Consider the following 17,284-nt stretch of genomic DNA (forward strand, 5'->3'; position numbering starts at 1 on the left):
TTTAATACACATTTATTTAAATAAATGTTTTTATGAATGTATCATTTATTTTTATTCCTAAGTCTATTAAAAAATACAAAAATGTTTATAGGTATTTCAGGGTATTTCCTGTGTTATCATGTTATGTCTAAAATAAAGATTTTTTTTAATTGAACTATGCTGGAATGTGTTGCGTCTTTCATGACCCTTATTTGTCTCCGTACTTGGAACCGTTGCTAGGTAACAGATATCAACAAGCCACAGCAGTAGTGGTGGCGCTAGCAAACTATAAACGTTTCGGTAAAGGTCGATTTATAACGCTTCCAGGTAACAGGTGTTACCACAAACCGCTGCATTAGAACGGAGTTTTCAGAAAGATGGTTTACATTTAAACAGTTAACTGATTCAACAGCGAAATTTAATTACGAACGTAAGCAGTATTTAGAAAGTCCGTTAACTAAAGATGGTAAATTAGTGGTGACATTTCACTTGCGAAAAGCCGGAAACCTCTTGCTGTTATTATAGCTTGGAATCAGGCACGTAGTTCAGGAAAATGTCAGTGCCTTTTTCCAACACTCACCTGAGGGTACCTCGGGGATTTGGGGCCCTCTTAGAGGGACTGACCCGAGAGGTTCTCCGGGACCAGCCGGACAACATCCCTGCATATGCAGCGCAGTATTTTGACAAACTTCTGAAAGAAAGAGAAGGTAACTGAAGAGAAGAAAATAAAATAACAGTACTTTATTAAAACTTCAGATTTCATTTAATAAGGAAAATTTCTGTCACTGGTGTTTCCTTCTTTCCTCACAGAAAGTGGGGCGGACCCTTCTGAATGGGCTGCCAAGCTGGAAGACAGGTTCTACAATAACCATGCTTTCAAGAGTACAGAGGTACACACTTTTTGAAGTTACAGTTCTTAACATGTCTAACTAAACTGAGTCTATGTTAGTTTATTGTTTTTTTTTTAATTATTTTTTTTCCAGACTTTTAGTCCTGAAATGGAAACAGCAACAGAGGAGGCCGACGTTTCCAAGTGAGTGTCACTTTAAGTGCAGCAAGCACGATCAAGAGGAGAGTGAGAGGAAGAGCATGAGGGAAAAGATAGAAATGTGCTCTGATGAAATTACATTGGAGTTTACATTTTCATCAATAAAAACCTTACTCAGTTTGTCATTTATTACATCTTTTATATCGACCTTTCAACTCAACTAAGTGAGTTAGTATAGGGCCAATTTACAACCACTGTTGTCTCAAGGTGCTTTTGAAGACAAATAGGTTCTGTTATTATCCCTTTATACTGAAATAGAACAAAATCAATCCAACTCATACTAGTGTAATACAATTATGCATATTAAGATTTCAGAGAAATCCTGATGCATTTCCAGCAAATTCAGCTGATTTGATCATCCAATTAGAATTTATGATGTGAAATATGTACAGAAACACTGCACCTATCTTTTTTTTTATTATTATTTTGTCCAAAATCCTTGGAACTCAAAGCACTCTGCTTGTGAAGTGTGTCTGCTTCAACAAACCAGACTTAAGCAGTTTATGGAGAAATAATGAGCTTCTGCAGTGCCCCCATAATAAACCACGTTTGGGAAACAGTGGTCTTATTGACTGCTTTGTTTTCTTGATGTTTTTTTAGAACAGGCCATGATGTGTCATTTTTTTTTTTTTTTGGCCCAGTTCTACTCAGGTGATTTCTTGATTAGTGATTTACTACTTAGTAAATGTGGCTTGTGAAATTAAACCAAAAAATATGGTTTTAACTCATGATTTAACAAGAGAGTCACGCATGTGGCCACCTTTTCACATAGGGTAGGGTTTGATTGGATAGACTCCCCCCCCCCACCCAAGTAGAAAATTTTATTTAGTATTTACTCAGGTTGTCTTTACCCAATATCAAAATTTGTTTGATGACCTAAAACATTTAAGTGAGACAAGAAGAACAAAAAAAGAAGATTTTCTTTGTCATGGCCGAGAGGAAATGGCGGAACAGAACTACTTGAGACTAAAAGCAGCAGAGAACATACACAGGTTGCAGCTGAGTTTGAAAGATGCATTTAATAAATTCTAAGCATTGCTTTAATCTGTAATATTTCTAAAAATGTTTCCATTTTGTTGTTGTTTCTTAGAGAAAAACCAAGCGAATCCAAAACTGAAGAAGAACAACGCCACTCAGCTGAAGAAACTAAACTACAACATGCAGAACAGACATCTGAAGCAGATGAACAGAGTGGGATAGACAAAGATCATGAGCTTACCGAAGCTGAACCTAGTCAAATTATCGGACTAGATAGTGAAGTAGATGATAACCTACTACACCTGAGCTTGATTCAGGTGGACTCGGATTTGCCAGCCGACGATACTTCAGATGTAAGCGAGGAGGAACAATCTTCCGCCCTGTGGAAGGATCAGGAATATAAGGATGGTGCATTTGAAGAGCAGGAAACTGTTGGCTCAGAAGAATCAGAACAAGTTCAGAGCCTTCTACATTTGACTCTTCAAGTGGACTCCTCTGCTTTAGAGTCTGGTGAAACAAAAGCAACATTAAAAGATGACATTTCTCAAGAAGACACATATTCTGCTGAAGAGACAGAAACCATAACAACCCAGCTTGAGGAAAATGCTGTCGAATTGCCTGCAAATCAGTATAAAATTCATCCGGACAACCAACAAGAAGCAAAGGATGAAGCTCAAAGTGAGAGGGAAATAACAGAGACTGAAAGTGAGGGAGAAATAGCAGAGACTCAAGGTGAGAGGGAAATAACAGAGACTCAAGCTGAGGGGGAAATAACAGAGACTCAAGCTGAGGGGGAAATAACAGAGACTCAAGGTGAGAGGGAAATAACAGAGACTCAGGGTGAGGGAGAAATAACAGAGACTCAAGCTGAGGGGGAAATAACAGAGACTCAAGCTGAGGGGGAAATAACAGAGACTCAAGCTGAGGGGGAAATAACAGAGACTCAAGGTGAGGGGGAAATAGCAGAGACTCAGGGTGAGGGGGAAATAGCAGAGACTCAGGGTGAGGGGGAAATAGCAGAGACTCAGGGTGAGGGGGAAATAACAGAGACTCAAGTTGAGGGGGAAATAACAGAGACTCAGGGTGAGGGGGAAATAACTGAGACTCAAGGTGAGGGGGAAATAACTGAGACTCAAGGTGAGGGAGGAATAACGAAGACTCAAGGTGAGGGAGGAATAACGAAGACTCAAGGTGAGGGAGGAATAACGAAGACTCAAGGTGAGGGGGGAATAACGAAGACTCAAGGTGAGGGAGGAATAACTGAGACTCAAAGTGAGAGAGAAGTAACTGAGACTCAAAGTGAGGGGGGAGTAACCAGAGTGAAATTTGTGATTACACTACAAATTAAGCAGACTCCAGGTGAGAGGGAAATAACTGAGACTCAAAAAGAGACGGAAATAACTGAGACTCGAGGTGAGAGGGAAATAACTGAGACTCCAAGTCGGGGGGAAATAACTGAGACTCAAAAAGAGAAGGAAGTAACTGAGACTCAAAAAGAGATGGAAATAACTGAGACTCCAAGTGGGGGGGAAATAACTGAAACTCAAAAAGAGAAGGAAATAACTGAGAATGAAGTTTCTCTTGAGAAAACCAGTGGAAGTCCATCAGTCTCTGAGAAGTCCTTCGGTAGCGCCAAGGAAGGAAAGCAGGTGACATTTAAAGATGAAGATGAAATTTTTACTCCTGAATTTGATTTTGAATTTGAAGAGACAGATTATGAGGAGAGTCCTTCTGATAGTTCTGATGGGACACCTGCTGACTCCAAGGAAGAGGAAGAGCCTGCTGAGCAATAGAAGGACAGTGCAGCAGGCGCAAACAACAGCAACAAGGTAATCCTGGTTGTTTGAGAAACTATACAGTCTCTGTTATGATGCATTTCACACTTTTCCTCTGCAGTAAAATGAACATTTGCACAATTTCTATAAACAATTTCCTTTTACTGCCATAACTTGAGTAGAACTCAAAGTGAACGTTATATTACCCTCTATAATATTTGAGTAAGCATTATTGCATAGAAACCACCTAATTGTGGAAATAAAGATGTCATTCTGTTTTTGCAACGCTCCTTCAGGAGTTCTTTCGGCTTGTTCTTGGCACATATTCTGGGCAGGACTTTTTTTGTGTGTGATTTCACACAAGATTGGTCAGAAATTTGAAAATGACAAAAATCAACACTGCAGCGTAGGACTTCGGCACTGTAAAGGAGTTGTGCACAGTCTTCGTGAAGCAGGAAAATTTCCAGGCCAGAAAGAACTCCTTGTTCTTACCACTTTGATAACTAACTAATTAAACATAAAAGCAACAAAAATAATAAATGCTTCCATATTTTCAACATATCTGCAGGCCTGAAGATTCTGGAATGACCCATGCCTCGACCTCATTCAAAGTTCATGGGCTTTGTGCCAGGAAAATAAATATTTTACATGAACTCCGCCATTTTGGGTCAGAAGATGGATCAACTAGCCTTGCAGAATATGCCGGAAGGTTGCTAATGACTACATAAGTGCTGTTTTTTTTGTTTTTTTTTTTACTTTTTCTCCAATATTATATTATATTATATTTTAATCCTGTATCCACATATATTTAATCTTGTATGTGTATCCACATATATTTAATCCTGTATATACTGTGTATCCATTTAATCTTGTATATACTGTGTATCCATTTAATCTTGTATATACTGTGTATTTATTTAATCCTGTATGTGTATCCAGATATGTTTAATCCTGTATATTCTGTGTATCCTCTCCCAAGTAGAGAATCGTTCAAATAAATTATTTAAAGCTCAAAATTATTGTGACATAAATATCAGTGTTTGGTGTTTGTAAACCTCAGATTTATAGGTATCCATACAGGATCGCAATTCTCTCTCTGGAGGGAAATATTTGGAAATGTCTCCAAAACATTTAATTCTTTGTATGACATGTAATTTTCCCTCTGATACTTTAAATGAAATCTTTTCTGGCATGAAAAGATTTCATTTGACTAGGTGGTCTTTCTCACTCTGTATCAATGCCTGTTGTAAAACAACAACAACAAAAAAGCTTCCTGGATTAGATCAAGTCTCCTCCTGGGAGAGTGAAACCGGTCTATGAAATCTCTCTAAAAGGACGATTAAACAATTTCTCAAACATTTCTAGTGCTGTCACAGGTAAAACCCCCATCTGGTTTGTCTGGACCAACCAGGCCTCTCCAAACATACAGGGAGGGAGTGTAGGAAGGGGCACTGAGAATGTTACTATGGTAACTCCCTCGCCATCCACGTATCGTCATGGATTTAATAGGAGATGGTGATGCTGATAGTTGCTAGGCACCCTCTGTATCAGTGCTGTACCTTTTAGAGCAGTTTCTAACTCACCGAGTAAAAAAGTAGATCCCTTAACATAAGTTAAAACGAGGCCACTTTGGCGACATTAAGACACCTATGGCGACACCGACGTATTTTTTTTATTATTATTATTATGACTTATATTTTCTACTTTGCACCAACTCAATTTAAAATACCAATATTTACACTACAAATTAAGCAGATTAGCTACACGGGGATTCGTTACCACCAATTTAAATGCGTTTCCAATTTCTAAATATTGATCTATTAATTATCAGAGCAACTCGGCTTCGAGCTGTGAGGCATGTGCCGCAATTACCACGATGAACCGCTCGGCTAATTGGCATCGATGCGTTGCTGTTTGACATATAACGTGGATAAATGGATGTTTTCTGGTCCTCCCTCTCTCCCCCCCGTCTTGTCTGTTAGGCTTGCAGAGGAGTGTGGGCGGCCGCACCAGCTGGGATCAGAGGGATGGAGAGGACTGTTAGCTCTCTCTGCCTCTAATAAATTTATAACACCTCCCAGCGCAAAAAAAAAAAAAAAAAAAAACCCGCTCCAAGATGCTTGCACAGTTTTTGTTTTCACACTATTAGTAGATTTTTTATTTTTATTTTTTGGTGAGGGGGGGGGGGGGGGCAAATCTATTGTTTCACTGCCATCTGGACTTTAGTATGTCCGGGCTGGTCACTTGTTGTTGTTTTTTTTTTTTTTTCTTAATTGTGAAGTTCCTTTCTGTGATGGAGAAAGTTGTCAAATTTTAACAATACAGGTTCCGTGCAGAACCGGCTTTCTGTTTACGCAAAGAGGGTTAAACTCGCTCATGTGGTGTGTAATTCCCATTTTTAACGTCGCAGTTTGTGGATGTGTTAAGACATTTGCGAGGGTAAAGTGAGCAGAGTAGGTCAGCAACCCTAATGAGACCGAAAGGACGAAACACATGCTGTTATGTTTGTAGGAGGTCTCTCTTTCTCTTTCTCTTTCTCCCTCTCTCTGTGTCCCTGCTTCTCTCTTTCTCTCTCCCTCTCCCTCTGTGCGTGAGCGACTGTTACTGAACATACAGCGCCTGTTAGTGAGAGCCAGTCAAGGCATCTGTATTGTATCAGAGACCCGTTTAAAGAGCGTCCTCCTGGGCCCGAGTCAGAATTTATTTAGGCGCTCGAGTTAAACTAGATCAGCTCACCTGAAGACTGAAGTCGTCCCAGAGCAAAAGAAATGGACTGTCACAATGTGAGTAAATGCTTCCGATGAACTTTTAACGCCTTTTAGCTGTTTGGATGAATCTGTTGCTACTTACAGACGATGCCCATGGGTTGTTACTGGGAATGTCAAACTGCATGCAGAAGCTGGAATTGTTGGGGGGGGGGAGTTTTTTGTCCTTTTTCTGTTTGTTTTTTTCAAAGCTAAATTCTTTAAAAGAAGCGAATATGTTGTGAAGATAGAAAACATTCCAACTTTACACAATAGATGTGTTTGGCAGTGTATTCCTCTGTCCTGCTGTGAAAGAGCTGGATGCTGGCTGCTCTGTGAGCAGTCAGACAGAGAGGCTAATGAATGCTGGCCGAACAGGTGGGTGGTCACACTCCCACACTTAGAAGGGGTTTCACTGGAGACATGATGCGCTGCTTCGCCGAGATAGCGGGATGGCAGTGGGACCGTTCTGTGGGCTGCGTTTTTTTTTTTTTTTTTTTTTTTGTCTTAGTGGGAAATGTCAGTCCGTTACCACAAGCAAAGCACGACGTACGCGCAAATCTGTTGTCTCCACAAGAATTGAATAGGTGTTTACATAACTCATCAATATCCGTGGCACTTTTTCACTGACAATTTGTCACCAGCAGGAATTTCTCTTCCCGCCCACTCCGCTTTTCCTCTGGGACAGTGGATTCTGAGTGGCTGTCGTGGACTGCAACAATTTTTTTTTTTTTTTTTTTTTTGCTGGATCGTCTTGTTTTTTGTGGGGAGGGGGTGGGGAATGCTGCAGAGAAGGTGTTTTTTTTATTATTTCTTTGACAGGCGTCTTTGGGTGTGAATTTGGCAAGTTTGGAATGATGCAAAGTAACTTCAATCTGCATTCTTCAAATCTTGGGCATTGTTAGTTTCTCACGAGGAAAGATTCAACTCTTTCCTCACCTTTTTTGAAGATAAAAACAAATAAAACAAAACCCAGAAAAATAGAAATTCTTGAAATTAATCGATTTGCTTCATTGACAAAAACAGAATGTAGACTTGGAAAAAGTTGAATGTTGACAGACTGAGAACACGGATCACAGCTGCTAAATCGAACATGCTTTAGGCAAAAAAAGAAAAAAAAATTACAACTGTTAAGCATTTACAGTTAACCCAGCAAAATATGGTCTCGCAATCTGTTATCGGTGGAAAAACTCCCACAAGTGTTTCATGGAAAGAAAACACCATGGCATGATCCTCAAGTCCGTTCCCCGCACTGCTGTAAACTCGCTTGTCCTCGTAGCAGGAGGAGTGCAGCCGACCCCAGGAGGAGGAGGACATCTTGGACATCCCCCTGGACGACCCTGAGGCTAACAGAGCCGCTGCCAAGATCCAGGCTGGCTTCCGCGGCCACATGACCCGTAAGAAGATGAAGCCAGAGGACAAAACCGAAGGGGAGGAGGTGAGCAGCACTGGGGATGTGCTCAACAGCAGCCAGGGGGGCTCAGGTCAGTGTTGTAGAGCCAAGGGGTAAGACTAAGTCCCATAATGCTGCAAAGAGGGCATTATGGTTAGCGATTGTAAATATGGTGAGAGAGAGGCTCTCATCACGTCATAACTACCCTAGATAACTTAAGGTAAGTGATGGGGAAGTACCGTATTTTCCGGACTATAGAGCGCACCATACTATAACTAAAACTGGAAACGTACACATATAAGCCGCACCGGGCTATAAGCCACTGGTATCTCCGCCGCTCTCGGTTTTCCATAAGAACCTAATAAACCTGCTGGATTTTATTAAGGACGCAGTGCCCCCACCCTCCTGCCCCTCCTGTCTCCAACACCGAACCATGGTTTCGTTCACGCCTAGCTTGCAGCGGCTCTATTTCCCTCCTGTACTGCCAGATCGATAGCCTTCAACTTAAAAGCTGCATCATATGAGTTAGAAAACATTCCTCCGTCGTGCCTCTAGTTAGCATGTGCTTGTTCTAAATGAAAATTAGCACTTTCTTCTTTGATTTCCAATTTTGACTTCCAATGATTCACTTCCTGCTAAAGCGCCCCCTGGTGGTTGAAGAAAAATCCACAGGAAATTCACCCCGGGCTGTAAGCCGCTTGGTTCAAAGCGTAGGAAAAAAGTAGCGGCTTATAGTCCGAAAAAGCAATGTGGTCAAAAATAACTTATTTGACCACAGTGACAGATTATTTAGATAAAGCCAAATATATTTATGAAAGCAACATGATCTGATATTCTCAGGATGTCTTCTCTGAGACAAACACATATTGAAGGAACACTAATAAAATTTTAAACATTAGGACAACGACCGTTTAATCCTATGCATAATTCAGTCTGTCTTTTAAAAGTCCCTCATGGTTTAAACCAAGTGTGATTAATGCAAGACATAACTGAGTGACTCATTTAATTACCCCACGGGATAGCGACAGATGACTGAATGTCTCAGTTCATTTTTTCTCCTCGAGAGCTCAGATTAATCTGCCTCTAGATGCAAGAGGCAGAAGGTATTCGGGTTCCGTTTGCTTGGAAAATGTCAAGTACCGTCATCTCGCACCTATTTACTAGTCTCTATTTGATGTAAGACAGTAGGTGGGGAAAAAAATTAACATTTAATTATTACATTACAAAATACTTAACGGGTTGTGCTTAAGCTTTACAAAGCAGCATTTCTGTGGCTGACAAAAGTCCAAGGAAATTGTTGTTTTTTAATCATTATTACTTTCATTTTTATAGAATATATATATATATTTAGTCCACATCACAACAAACACAAAATGAAACAATTTACATTAAAATGTTCTTGCCTACATTAAAATGTAGACAAGAACTCACATACAGAATTTTGAATTTAAATAAAAAAAATAAAAGCAAAACAAATTCAAATGATATCCTAGTAGTCTATAGATTTGAAGAGTTGCCACAAACTGTAAGATTAATACTACTGCTTTATGGATATTAATTATTATCAACATTACTGATAATTAATTACCAACATTATTAATTGATGTTGAACCTTGAGTTTGGAAATGTTTCCTTTAACAAACATTGCGTCACATTTGAAACCATGGAGCTGAAAAGGCAGGCAGTTTGTGCTTGACCAACAGAATAATCCTCCAATGTTTGCTAAAGATATAAATTAATTTATATTTGATTAATATAGCAATGTGTCGAACAGGTTTCCTGTCTTTGTAAATTTATTTTAAAGTAAGACGTTTGCCGTTCCAAAACATCTGGGTGATACTGTCAATGTCTTAATTTCTCTTAATGATCTGAGCCAATAATCATCAAAGTTATAATCTCTCGTTCTGTTCAGATCTTTACCAAAGCAGGATGTGTCTTTGGAGCGATGAGCAGATATTTTGAAAATGAAAATTCAATACAATCACCACCATCATTCTTTTAGAAAGGTGACGACATGTTAGGGTTAGGAGTTAAGATGAATGAAATGGTTACTCCAACTTGTTTATACCTCACTGTGGACAGTGAGGTATTCTTATTGAATGTTGGACTTTACTGACTCAGTGACATGACAGACAAGATCTGATTCAAGCATCAGGGTGAACTTGGCACAAGAATCATAATCCTGAAGCCTGGAGCCTGAAAACGAAGGCAACTGCGAGAAACAAAACAAAATAACAATAACAGAAAAGAAAAGGGAAAAAAAAGATCATTAATAAAAAAAAAGAAAACATGACATAAAATAAATGAAAACTGTTGAATATTTCAAGCAAATTAGCATGACTCACATATCCTCAACCCGGTGCAGGCCAGTCAGTTCAGACTCCATTTCATATCTTTGCATCACTCTTCCTATCATACTTTCATTTTGTATGTTAGCTCCCCATTACATCCACATACTCAAAGAAGTCTTAGTTTTGAATTACAGGCTTAGTTTATTTTGACAAGTATATTACATTCTAAAAGGTTTCTGCAACACTACATCTCCTTTTGCTCTGACTTTTATCCCTGTTTGAGACTCTGGACGTTCCTCATCAAACCAAAACAACTCAAAGTGTCCTCATGCTGGTAGATATTTTTGTAAAGTCCACATTTACCTGATGTAGACTTTGAGTAAGATAGAAAAAAAACGTTAGATTGTTGGTTGTCAAAGCTGAGATAAAAATCCCTCTTGCAAGTTCAAAATGGCACGTAGTTAGATGGAAAGGTACAAAAAACATTGGCCGTAGAATAACCAAAGCTACATATGGTGAGGCGATGACTGACCTACATCCAGGCAAGAAAATAAAAGAATGAAAACAACAAAAAAAAGGAAAGAAAGAAAGAAAAAATGAAATGCAACTAAAAAAGATAATTCTTTCCATCAATCTTCTCTCCTCGTAATTCTAATCAATCTCCATGAACTCAAAATAAAACTTTAAACACGTATGGCCCATTTATTTCCCCAAGTATGGCCGGTTTTTAATCAGGTGAGCATGTTTAACATGGTGGATCTGCATCAATGATTCTCCCTAACCCAGTTGCTGGATGCTTTGTGTCTTTAGGTAGGAGATGTATTTATAGCTGCAGGTGCATTAGGTACAGTATAAGCCTAAAACGGCCGAGCAGAATTAATGGACCTGTCGGAGGGGAGCTGAGCGTCTTGAGCTCCTCCCGCAGGGGTAGACCCCCTTTCTACAAGAGACGCTCTCATCAGTCATTTCAACTGTCCCCCTCAAGAAAACTCCAATATTAACAGTACACTAAAACTTTGTAGAATTAATAAACATATTTGATGCCCCCCCTCCCCCCCAACACCCCCCAATAGCTTTCCTCAACTTTAGTACGATCAGTGTGTCGCTTTGTCTGAGAGGTTTCTTTAACCTTGACGGTAATAGATATAGGAACCGTTCCTTCTAGGTTCTTCGTATCCTGACTGCGCCTCGCCTATTTCTGTTTTTAGAGACAGGAAGATCGGGGGCAGTAGAGAGAGACGACACATCTGTGCCGGAGCAGTGACGCCCCTGTCCTGACCTGGATGATGAGAGGGAGAGGAGTCAAGAAGAGGTAGTGAGAGATGTGTGGCTCAAGCTGGCATAAGCTGGTTTGCAGGCTTACCTTTTAAATCCCACCCCCAACAAAATCGTATCCCTTTTTCTCCCTCCCCCCCCCCCCTTCTGCCCCCCAACATGAGTTAGCTTTAGAAAATGAACAGTTTCGAGGGTGTTATGTGAAATATTTGTGAACTTTAACACTCCCTCCCTGCTTCTGCGGCAGCCTCATCAGTACGGATATGTTTGACCCAGAATCAGCGACTCACTGCATGTACTTGTGAAATTTCTGGTACTGTGCTAGTTTTTAGACGATGATCTGTGAATGTGAAAATGAATGTCTGCCAAAAGCTAAACAGGGCTGTTTTTTTTTTTTGTTTTGTTTTTTTGAATGGATCAGTGCATATATCCCGTGTATACAAATTGTATGCATCATTTTTTGTGACTAGTGGCTTCTGTTTTGTTTTTTTTCCTTTGATTTGCCACGGTTTTTTTGTTTTTGTTTTTTGACGTGCTTGTATTTTGACCGTTTTCTGACTTGCTTACAAAAACAATTAAAGCATCCAAATCGCCAAAAGAGAAGTAGCTATGTATGTTCTATTTGTTGTTTGTATCTTTCTGACCATGTGATAAGACTTTTCACAACAAGCATTTTTCTACAAATCTGATCTTCCAGAGCAGTAAGCATGCCGTATCTACACTCTTATCCAGATGCATTTTGGTACAGCTTCACCTTCTGCGGTAATAGTTCTACATGCTCTGTTCCTGTGTTGTGCTGTAAGTTTTTTCAGAGCCCTTCTGCTTCAAAAATTTAACTGAGTAGTACCTGAACTTTTGGTGTAGAGTCGTGGCATTGCACTAATAAATCCATTCTAACTATACAGTGAAACTTGAGGATGTGTTTGTTTCAAACAGGCCCCTTGATGTTCACCTGCGTCTCGTCCTCGCATTAAATGGCTAAAAGTTCAGCCGCTCGTTCTCCTCTGCAACAGCAGCAGAGCATTTAATCAGAGGAAGCATGTTTTATTGAAGCTGAAACATTTTTCTGTCTCCCGTGGAGCTCACTAATGCAAGAAACCTCATGAATAATTTATGAAATAAATGTGTGTTGTTCGAGCTGCAGACAAGAGTTCCCAGGTTTGGTAGCAATAATGTTTATTAGACAACACGGCTTTATTATAGTAATTATGTTTTTGCATGGCTGCAGAGCCGGCGTAGATTAAATGGCACAGATGCTTTAATTGTATCTCCAGATGTTTTCTCCACACGGTGATAATGTATGTTCTTCTCACATATAGGGTAACAGCGGCTTGCAAAATTATTAACTTTTCCACATTTTGCCACATTACAGCTGCAGACCTTAATGTAGTTTAATATGATTTTATGTGCAGCACAAAACGGTGCGTGATTGAGAAGTAAACTGTAAATGCTACAATATTTTTTTTTCTTCATTTATTTTTTTTCTTCATTTATTTTTTTCCTACAAAGATTTGAAAAGAGTGACAAGGCATAAATATTCAGCACCTGTTTACTCTGACACCCCAAAATAAAAATGCAGACCAAGAGTAAAGTGAGTTTATAAAAATACAGCCGTTCTATTTCTACAAGAGCCAATGTTGAAGTTTGAACAGGCGGTTTGGAAAAATATCTACATAGATGAGTAAGTGCAAACGCATGCCACACTTTTCAGATTTTCACTCATAGGAAAAAAAAAGTTTTGAATATTATGTATCCCTACCCTTCCCAGTTGCTCTCTACTTTCTCTAACATTATGAGGCTGTGACGCAACAGATGCGGAAAAAGGTCAAGTGGTATAAATATCTTCGCAAGGAGCCGTTTTCAATAATAGACGACTTATTACAATAAGGCTGGCTACATCGCTGAAGTGTACCTCCATTTCTCTTCATCTGCCGAGGCAGTCTTGTTCACTTTATGAGAAACAGGATAGTGCATCTTCAGTCTCCCTGTGTACCCACTCAGCCCACCCACACACATCTGAGCCACGCAGCACACTGCACAAACCCGAGCTGCACATGCTTCCTCGCACAGGAAGAACACAGCCCATACTTTAACATGCTCATCAACACTCGAGTCACTCATTCCCACCGTCTCTCATGCACACACACACACACACACACACACACACACACACACACACACACACGCACGCAAGTGATGGGCTGTGTCACCAGCTGTAGAGATAGGACAGCCGACGTCTCGTTAGATGTGGTTTGGCAATGGCAGAGTGCAAACACTTCCTTCTCAGGCTGACATTGCTCCTCTTCCTCCTCCTCCTCAATCTCATAAACATCCTCTACGGGTTTTATTTGGACTTATTCTTTTCTCCTACTCAGTCCCAGAGGTGCCATGGCCACGTTCTGCTGTCTCTTTAATGACTGTGGGTGAACAATCAATATTATGCACACCTCCAAACATAGCACAACACCCACTTTGCGCTGTAGATTGAATTCTGACAGTGAAGAGAAAGGCATAGTTTAAGGGGGAAAAAAAAAATGTCAACCTGGAAAGAAACTGTGATTGCTGTGAAACTGAAAGGAGGACTTAGTAAAACAGATGGTTGCCTTAAACATCTCTGGAAATTTTGAGTAGCTGAAGCTGGACTATTTTAGGAGTAAAAAATAGGAAAGCTCTGCTTGGTTGGCTTGTTCTACTTCTTAGACAGTATGTCAGTGGAAAAAAAGATACAGAGTCTCCTGGGTGATAATTAGAAATGAATAAGCCAGGACATAAACAGCAGGGGGCGCAATTATATTATTTCCAGTGGTTATCCCACTAGCCCACCATCTTAGGTACTCCTGTTTTTTATTTTATTTTTTTTATTTTAGCAAAGTCACATAATTTAGCAGGAAGATGCAGGAAAGACATAAATTAACCTTAAAGTGACAGTACACAAACTACTCCTGATCACCAAAAACAAGACACAAAATATGAAGACGCATAATGTTATGACCACAAATAGCAAAACTATCTTAATTGTGTTGCTTCACAGGAAAATCTATGCACTGGATAATGATCCTAGAAGTTTATAAGATCAGACAGATTTGTAAGGACACACTTTGTCACAGCCAGATGCTAATCAGGAAGAAAAAATGTTGGCAACATATGTTCTTTTTTTTTTTTTTGCTTGTTTTTCCACTAATAAATGTCAAAGAAAAAAAAAAGCACAGCTGAGAAATGTCGTATGTTCACACCGCAGAGGAAACGTGCCAATGCTGCTTTGTGTGTATTTGGGTTGATGACATCACAGGAAGAACAGGAATCCAGAACTTTGACTGGTACGAATCGACTTATATTCCTGTTTGAATCTTTGCATGAGACTTCAAGAATATCTTTCTTTCTGATCCTCAAGCAATGAGATTGTTTCCCCTTTTCTTTTGAACCTGCCATTGCAATGTTTGCCAATTGCAATGGCATGGGCAGACATAATAGTTGGGACTTGAAAATAATCTTAATGCAACACATTTTCCAGGTTGCTTCTTATAGCAGTTTGACTTTAAATAATCACTAAAGATCTTAGACAAAAAAATAAAAATTAAGTTTTTACACAGTGAGCCTTAACTTCTTCTCAAAATGCCTCCACATGTTTTATGATTGCCATAGTTTTCTGAAATCCATGCAATATTCTTACATATGGTGCAAATGAGGTCAATTAAATACCTATAAAGAAAGAAATTTGAAAATAAATCTAAGCAGGAGGAAAAATCACAACGTAGATATAACAGATCTCACGTTAGCTGCTCTGTGGCCCATATCAACAGAGACATGTTGAGTAAAACAGCAAAACAGAAAATCTTTTAAAAACACCCTTGATACATTTCATAGGTGACAATTTGGTTAATTTTACAGAAACGTCTGGTGAATAACTTTAGTGAGAACAACAATGGCTTCAGTCATGAAACATTTAAGCTAAAAATCTCTCAGTCTGTTTCCCTTTCTGCCTTTCATGTCTGAGAAGAAGCATCCCGCTTCACTCAGAGACCGTTAGGGGATGAGAGGAGTGGCGAGATCTGCTTTTTAGCGGGGGCAGAGGTGAAGGGGAGAGGTTCGACTTTGATGGCACGGTACACAGGGGGCTGAACGTTTGGGTGACTAAAACAGGATCTGCTCCCACAGTCCTGCAGCTCTTCAACAACCATGATTCCCACTCTGGAGAGAGGCGACCTGTTGTTTCCAACAAAATCCAGATTAAAAGAGAGCTTCCGGAAGTCGGAGAGATAGATCACTTATAATGGCTGCTGACTCAGCAGACCACATGCAGAGACTTGTATATCTGGACTGAAATAAAGCAACAAACTAAAAAAAACCTATCTGGTTGTGGGCAAAAGATGTATGGTGTTAAAGTCTTTTGATTAAAGTTTTCTGCCTCATCTGCTGCTTCTTAGGTCTTTTTTTTCCCCCAGCAGTGCATTTGATGTGTTTCCTTCAGTTTTGCACAGCTTTAATGTGAAAACATGGCCTCGGCTGTTCTTTTGATGCATCCCCCCCTGCTGCTCACTTTGTTTCTCAAATGAGAGGTTGCTGTCTTAATGCAGCCTCTACTCCGCCTAGAGGACAAAGTAAGTAGTAGTTTGGTAATTTGCTGCTCATTTTGTCATAAAATAACTAAACAGGCGCAGTACTTTGCAAAAGTATGCATCCCCTTTGAACTTTCACATATGTGTGTATGAAGTATTTATGGTTTTCAGCGTCATTTTCATCAAATAAGAATCTAAAAGATGTTGTTTTTTTTACCTCTGGATTCAAAATTACCCGAGCAAAGACTTCAGAGAACCAGCTTTCACTGCAATCACAGCAAAAAGTCTTTTAGGATGTTTCTCCCAGATTTGTAGCTGCAATTTTTGACCACTCTTTACAAGACAGTTCAAGATCAGAAAAAGTGGCTGGAGAGCAGCTGTAAATTTCAAACTATGGATTTAAGCTTTATGACACACGCATATGATTTCATCCAAACCATTCCATCATACTGGCCAGGTTCATTATCCTGGTGGATAAAGGTTGACCTTTGCCCCAGTATCAAGTCTGTTACTGCCTCTAACAGGTTTTATTCAGAATTGGCCTGTAATTTTCTCCATCCTTCAATCTCTCTTCCTCATCCATGCTAATGAATATTTTTCCCACAGCATGATGCTGCCACTACCATGTCTCACAGAGGGGATGGTGTGTTCAGGGTTATGTGCTCTTTTTGTTTTGCACACCACATAGCGTTTTGCTGTGTCTCCCGCATAGGCTACACAGCAAAAAGAAGGAGAAAAATAAATAAACAAGAAAATCATGGTAAAATACATTAATGTTTTTGATTGAAATCTGATAAAACACATTAAAAAGGACATTAGCGAGGCTCTGTAATATACCACTGATGTTCCTGGTCAAAGGCTGGAGCAGAAAATAGCCTTCATGGTTTCTTTGCTTAACTGCATATTTACATACAGTGTGCTTTATACCGTGAATTAACACAGAATAGTGAGACAAAAGCAGCCAAAAAAGGCACTTTGCATGTTCCTATAAGAGTTACTGATTTATTTAAACTAGTCACAAATCAAAAACACATTAACATTTAATTCTGTTTGTAGATTACAGAGCTTCAAAAGCTAACAAACACAATAAGGCCTGTTTAAAACACGTTCTCCTTTCATCCCCTACTTTTAAAGATCAAAGTTAGGAAGAAAAGAAGGGCTGATCTACTCTATCCACACTGCTCTGTGTCACATGAACACACACATGAACACTCACAAACACACACGCACACACACAGTTGGCCG

The 17,284-nt window shown here is 39.6% G+C and overlaps 1 protein-coding gene across 1 annotated transcript; it reads left to right on the top strand.

The window, feature by feature from the left end:
* The first annotated feature begins 237 nt into the window (after window positions 1–237).
* nrgnb (neurogranin (protein kinase C substrate, RC3) b) lies at window positions 238–12,385 on the top strand. Its single transcript, XM_081614801.1, has 6 exons — window positions 238–686; window positions 790–869; window positions 963–1,012; window positions 6,539–6,563; window positions 7,807–8,008; window positions 11,417–12,385. Exons 1-6 carry the CDS (start codon window positions 533–535, stop codon window positions 11,470–11,472), a joined length of 567 nt encoding a protein of 188 aa, XP_081470927.1. The 5' UTR covers window positions 238–532; the 3' UTR covers window positions 11,473–12,385.
* The last annotated feature ends 4,899 nt before the right edge of the window (window positions 12,386–17,284 follow it).

Source organism: Poecilia reticulata, chromosome 13 (assembly GCF_904066995.2).
Source record: "Poecilia reticulata chromosome 13, P_reticulata-male-v2, whole genome shotgun sequence".
In the NCBI taxonomy this organism is placed as follows: domain Eukaryota; kingdom Metazoa; phylum Chordata; class Actinopteri; order Cyprinodontiformes; family Poeciliidae; genus Poecilia; species Poecilia reticulata.

Bases quoted from the DNA above. Each gene is read 5' to 3' on its own strand.
- nrgnb (XM_081614801.1), top strand. From the start codon at position 533: ATGTCAGTGCCTTTTTCCAACACTCACCTGAGGGTACCTCGGGGATTT. The intron at 1,013-6,538 runs GTGAGTGTCACT...AAGTCGTCCCAG, and splicing joins GAGGAGGCCGACGTTTCCAA to AGCAAAAGAAATGGACTGTC. The intron at 6,564-7,806 runs GTGAGTAAATGC...TCCTCGTAGCAG, and splicing joins AAGAAATGGACTGTCACAAT to GAGGAGTGCAGCCGACCCCA.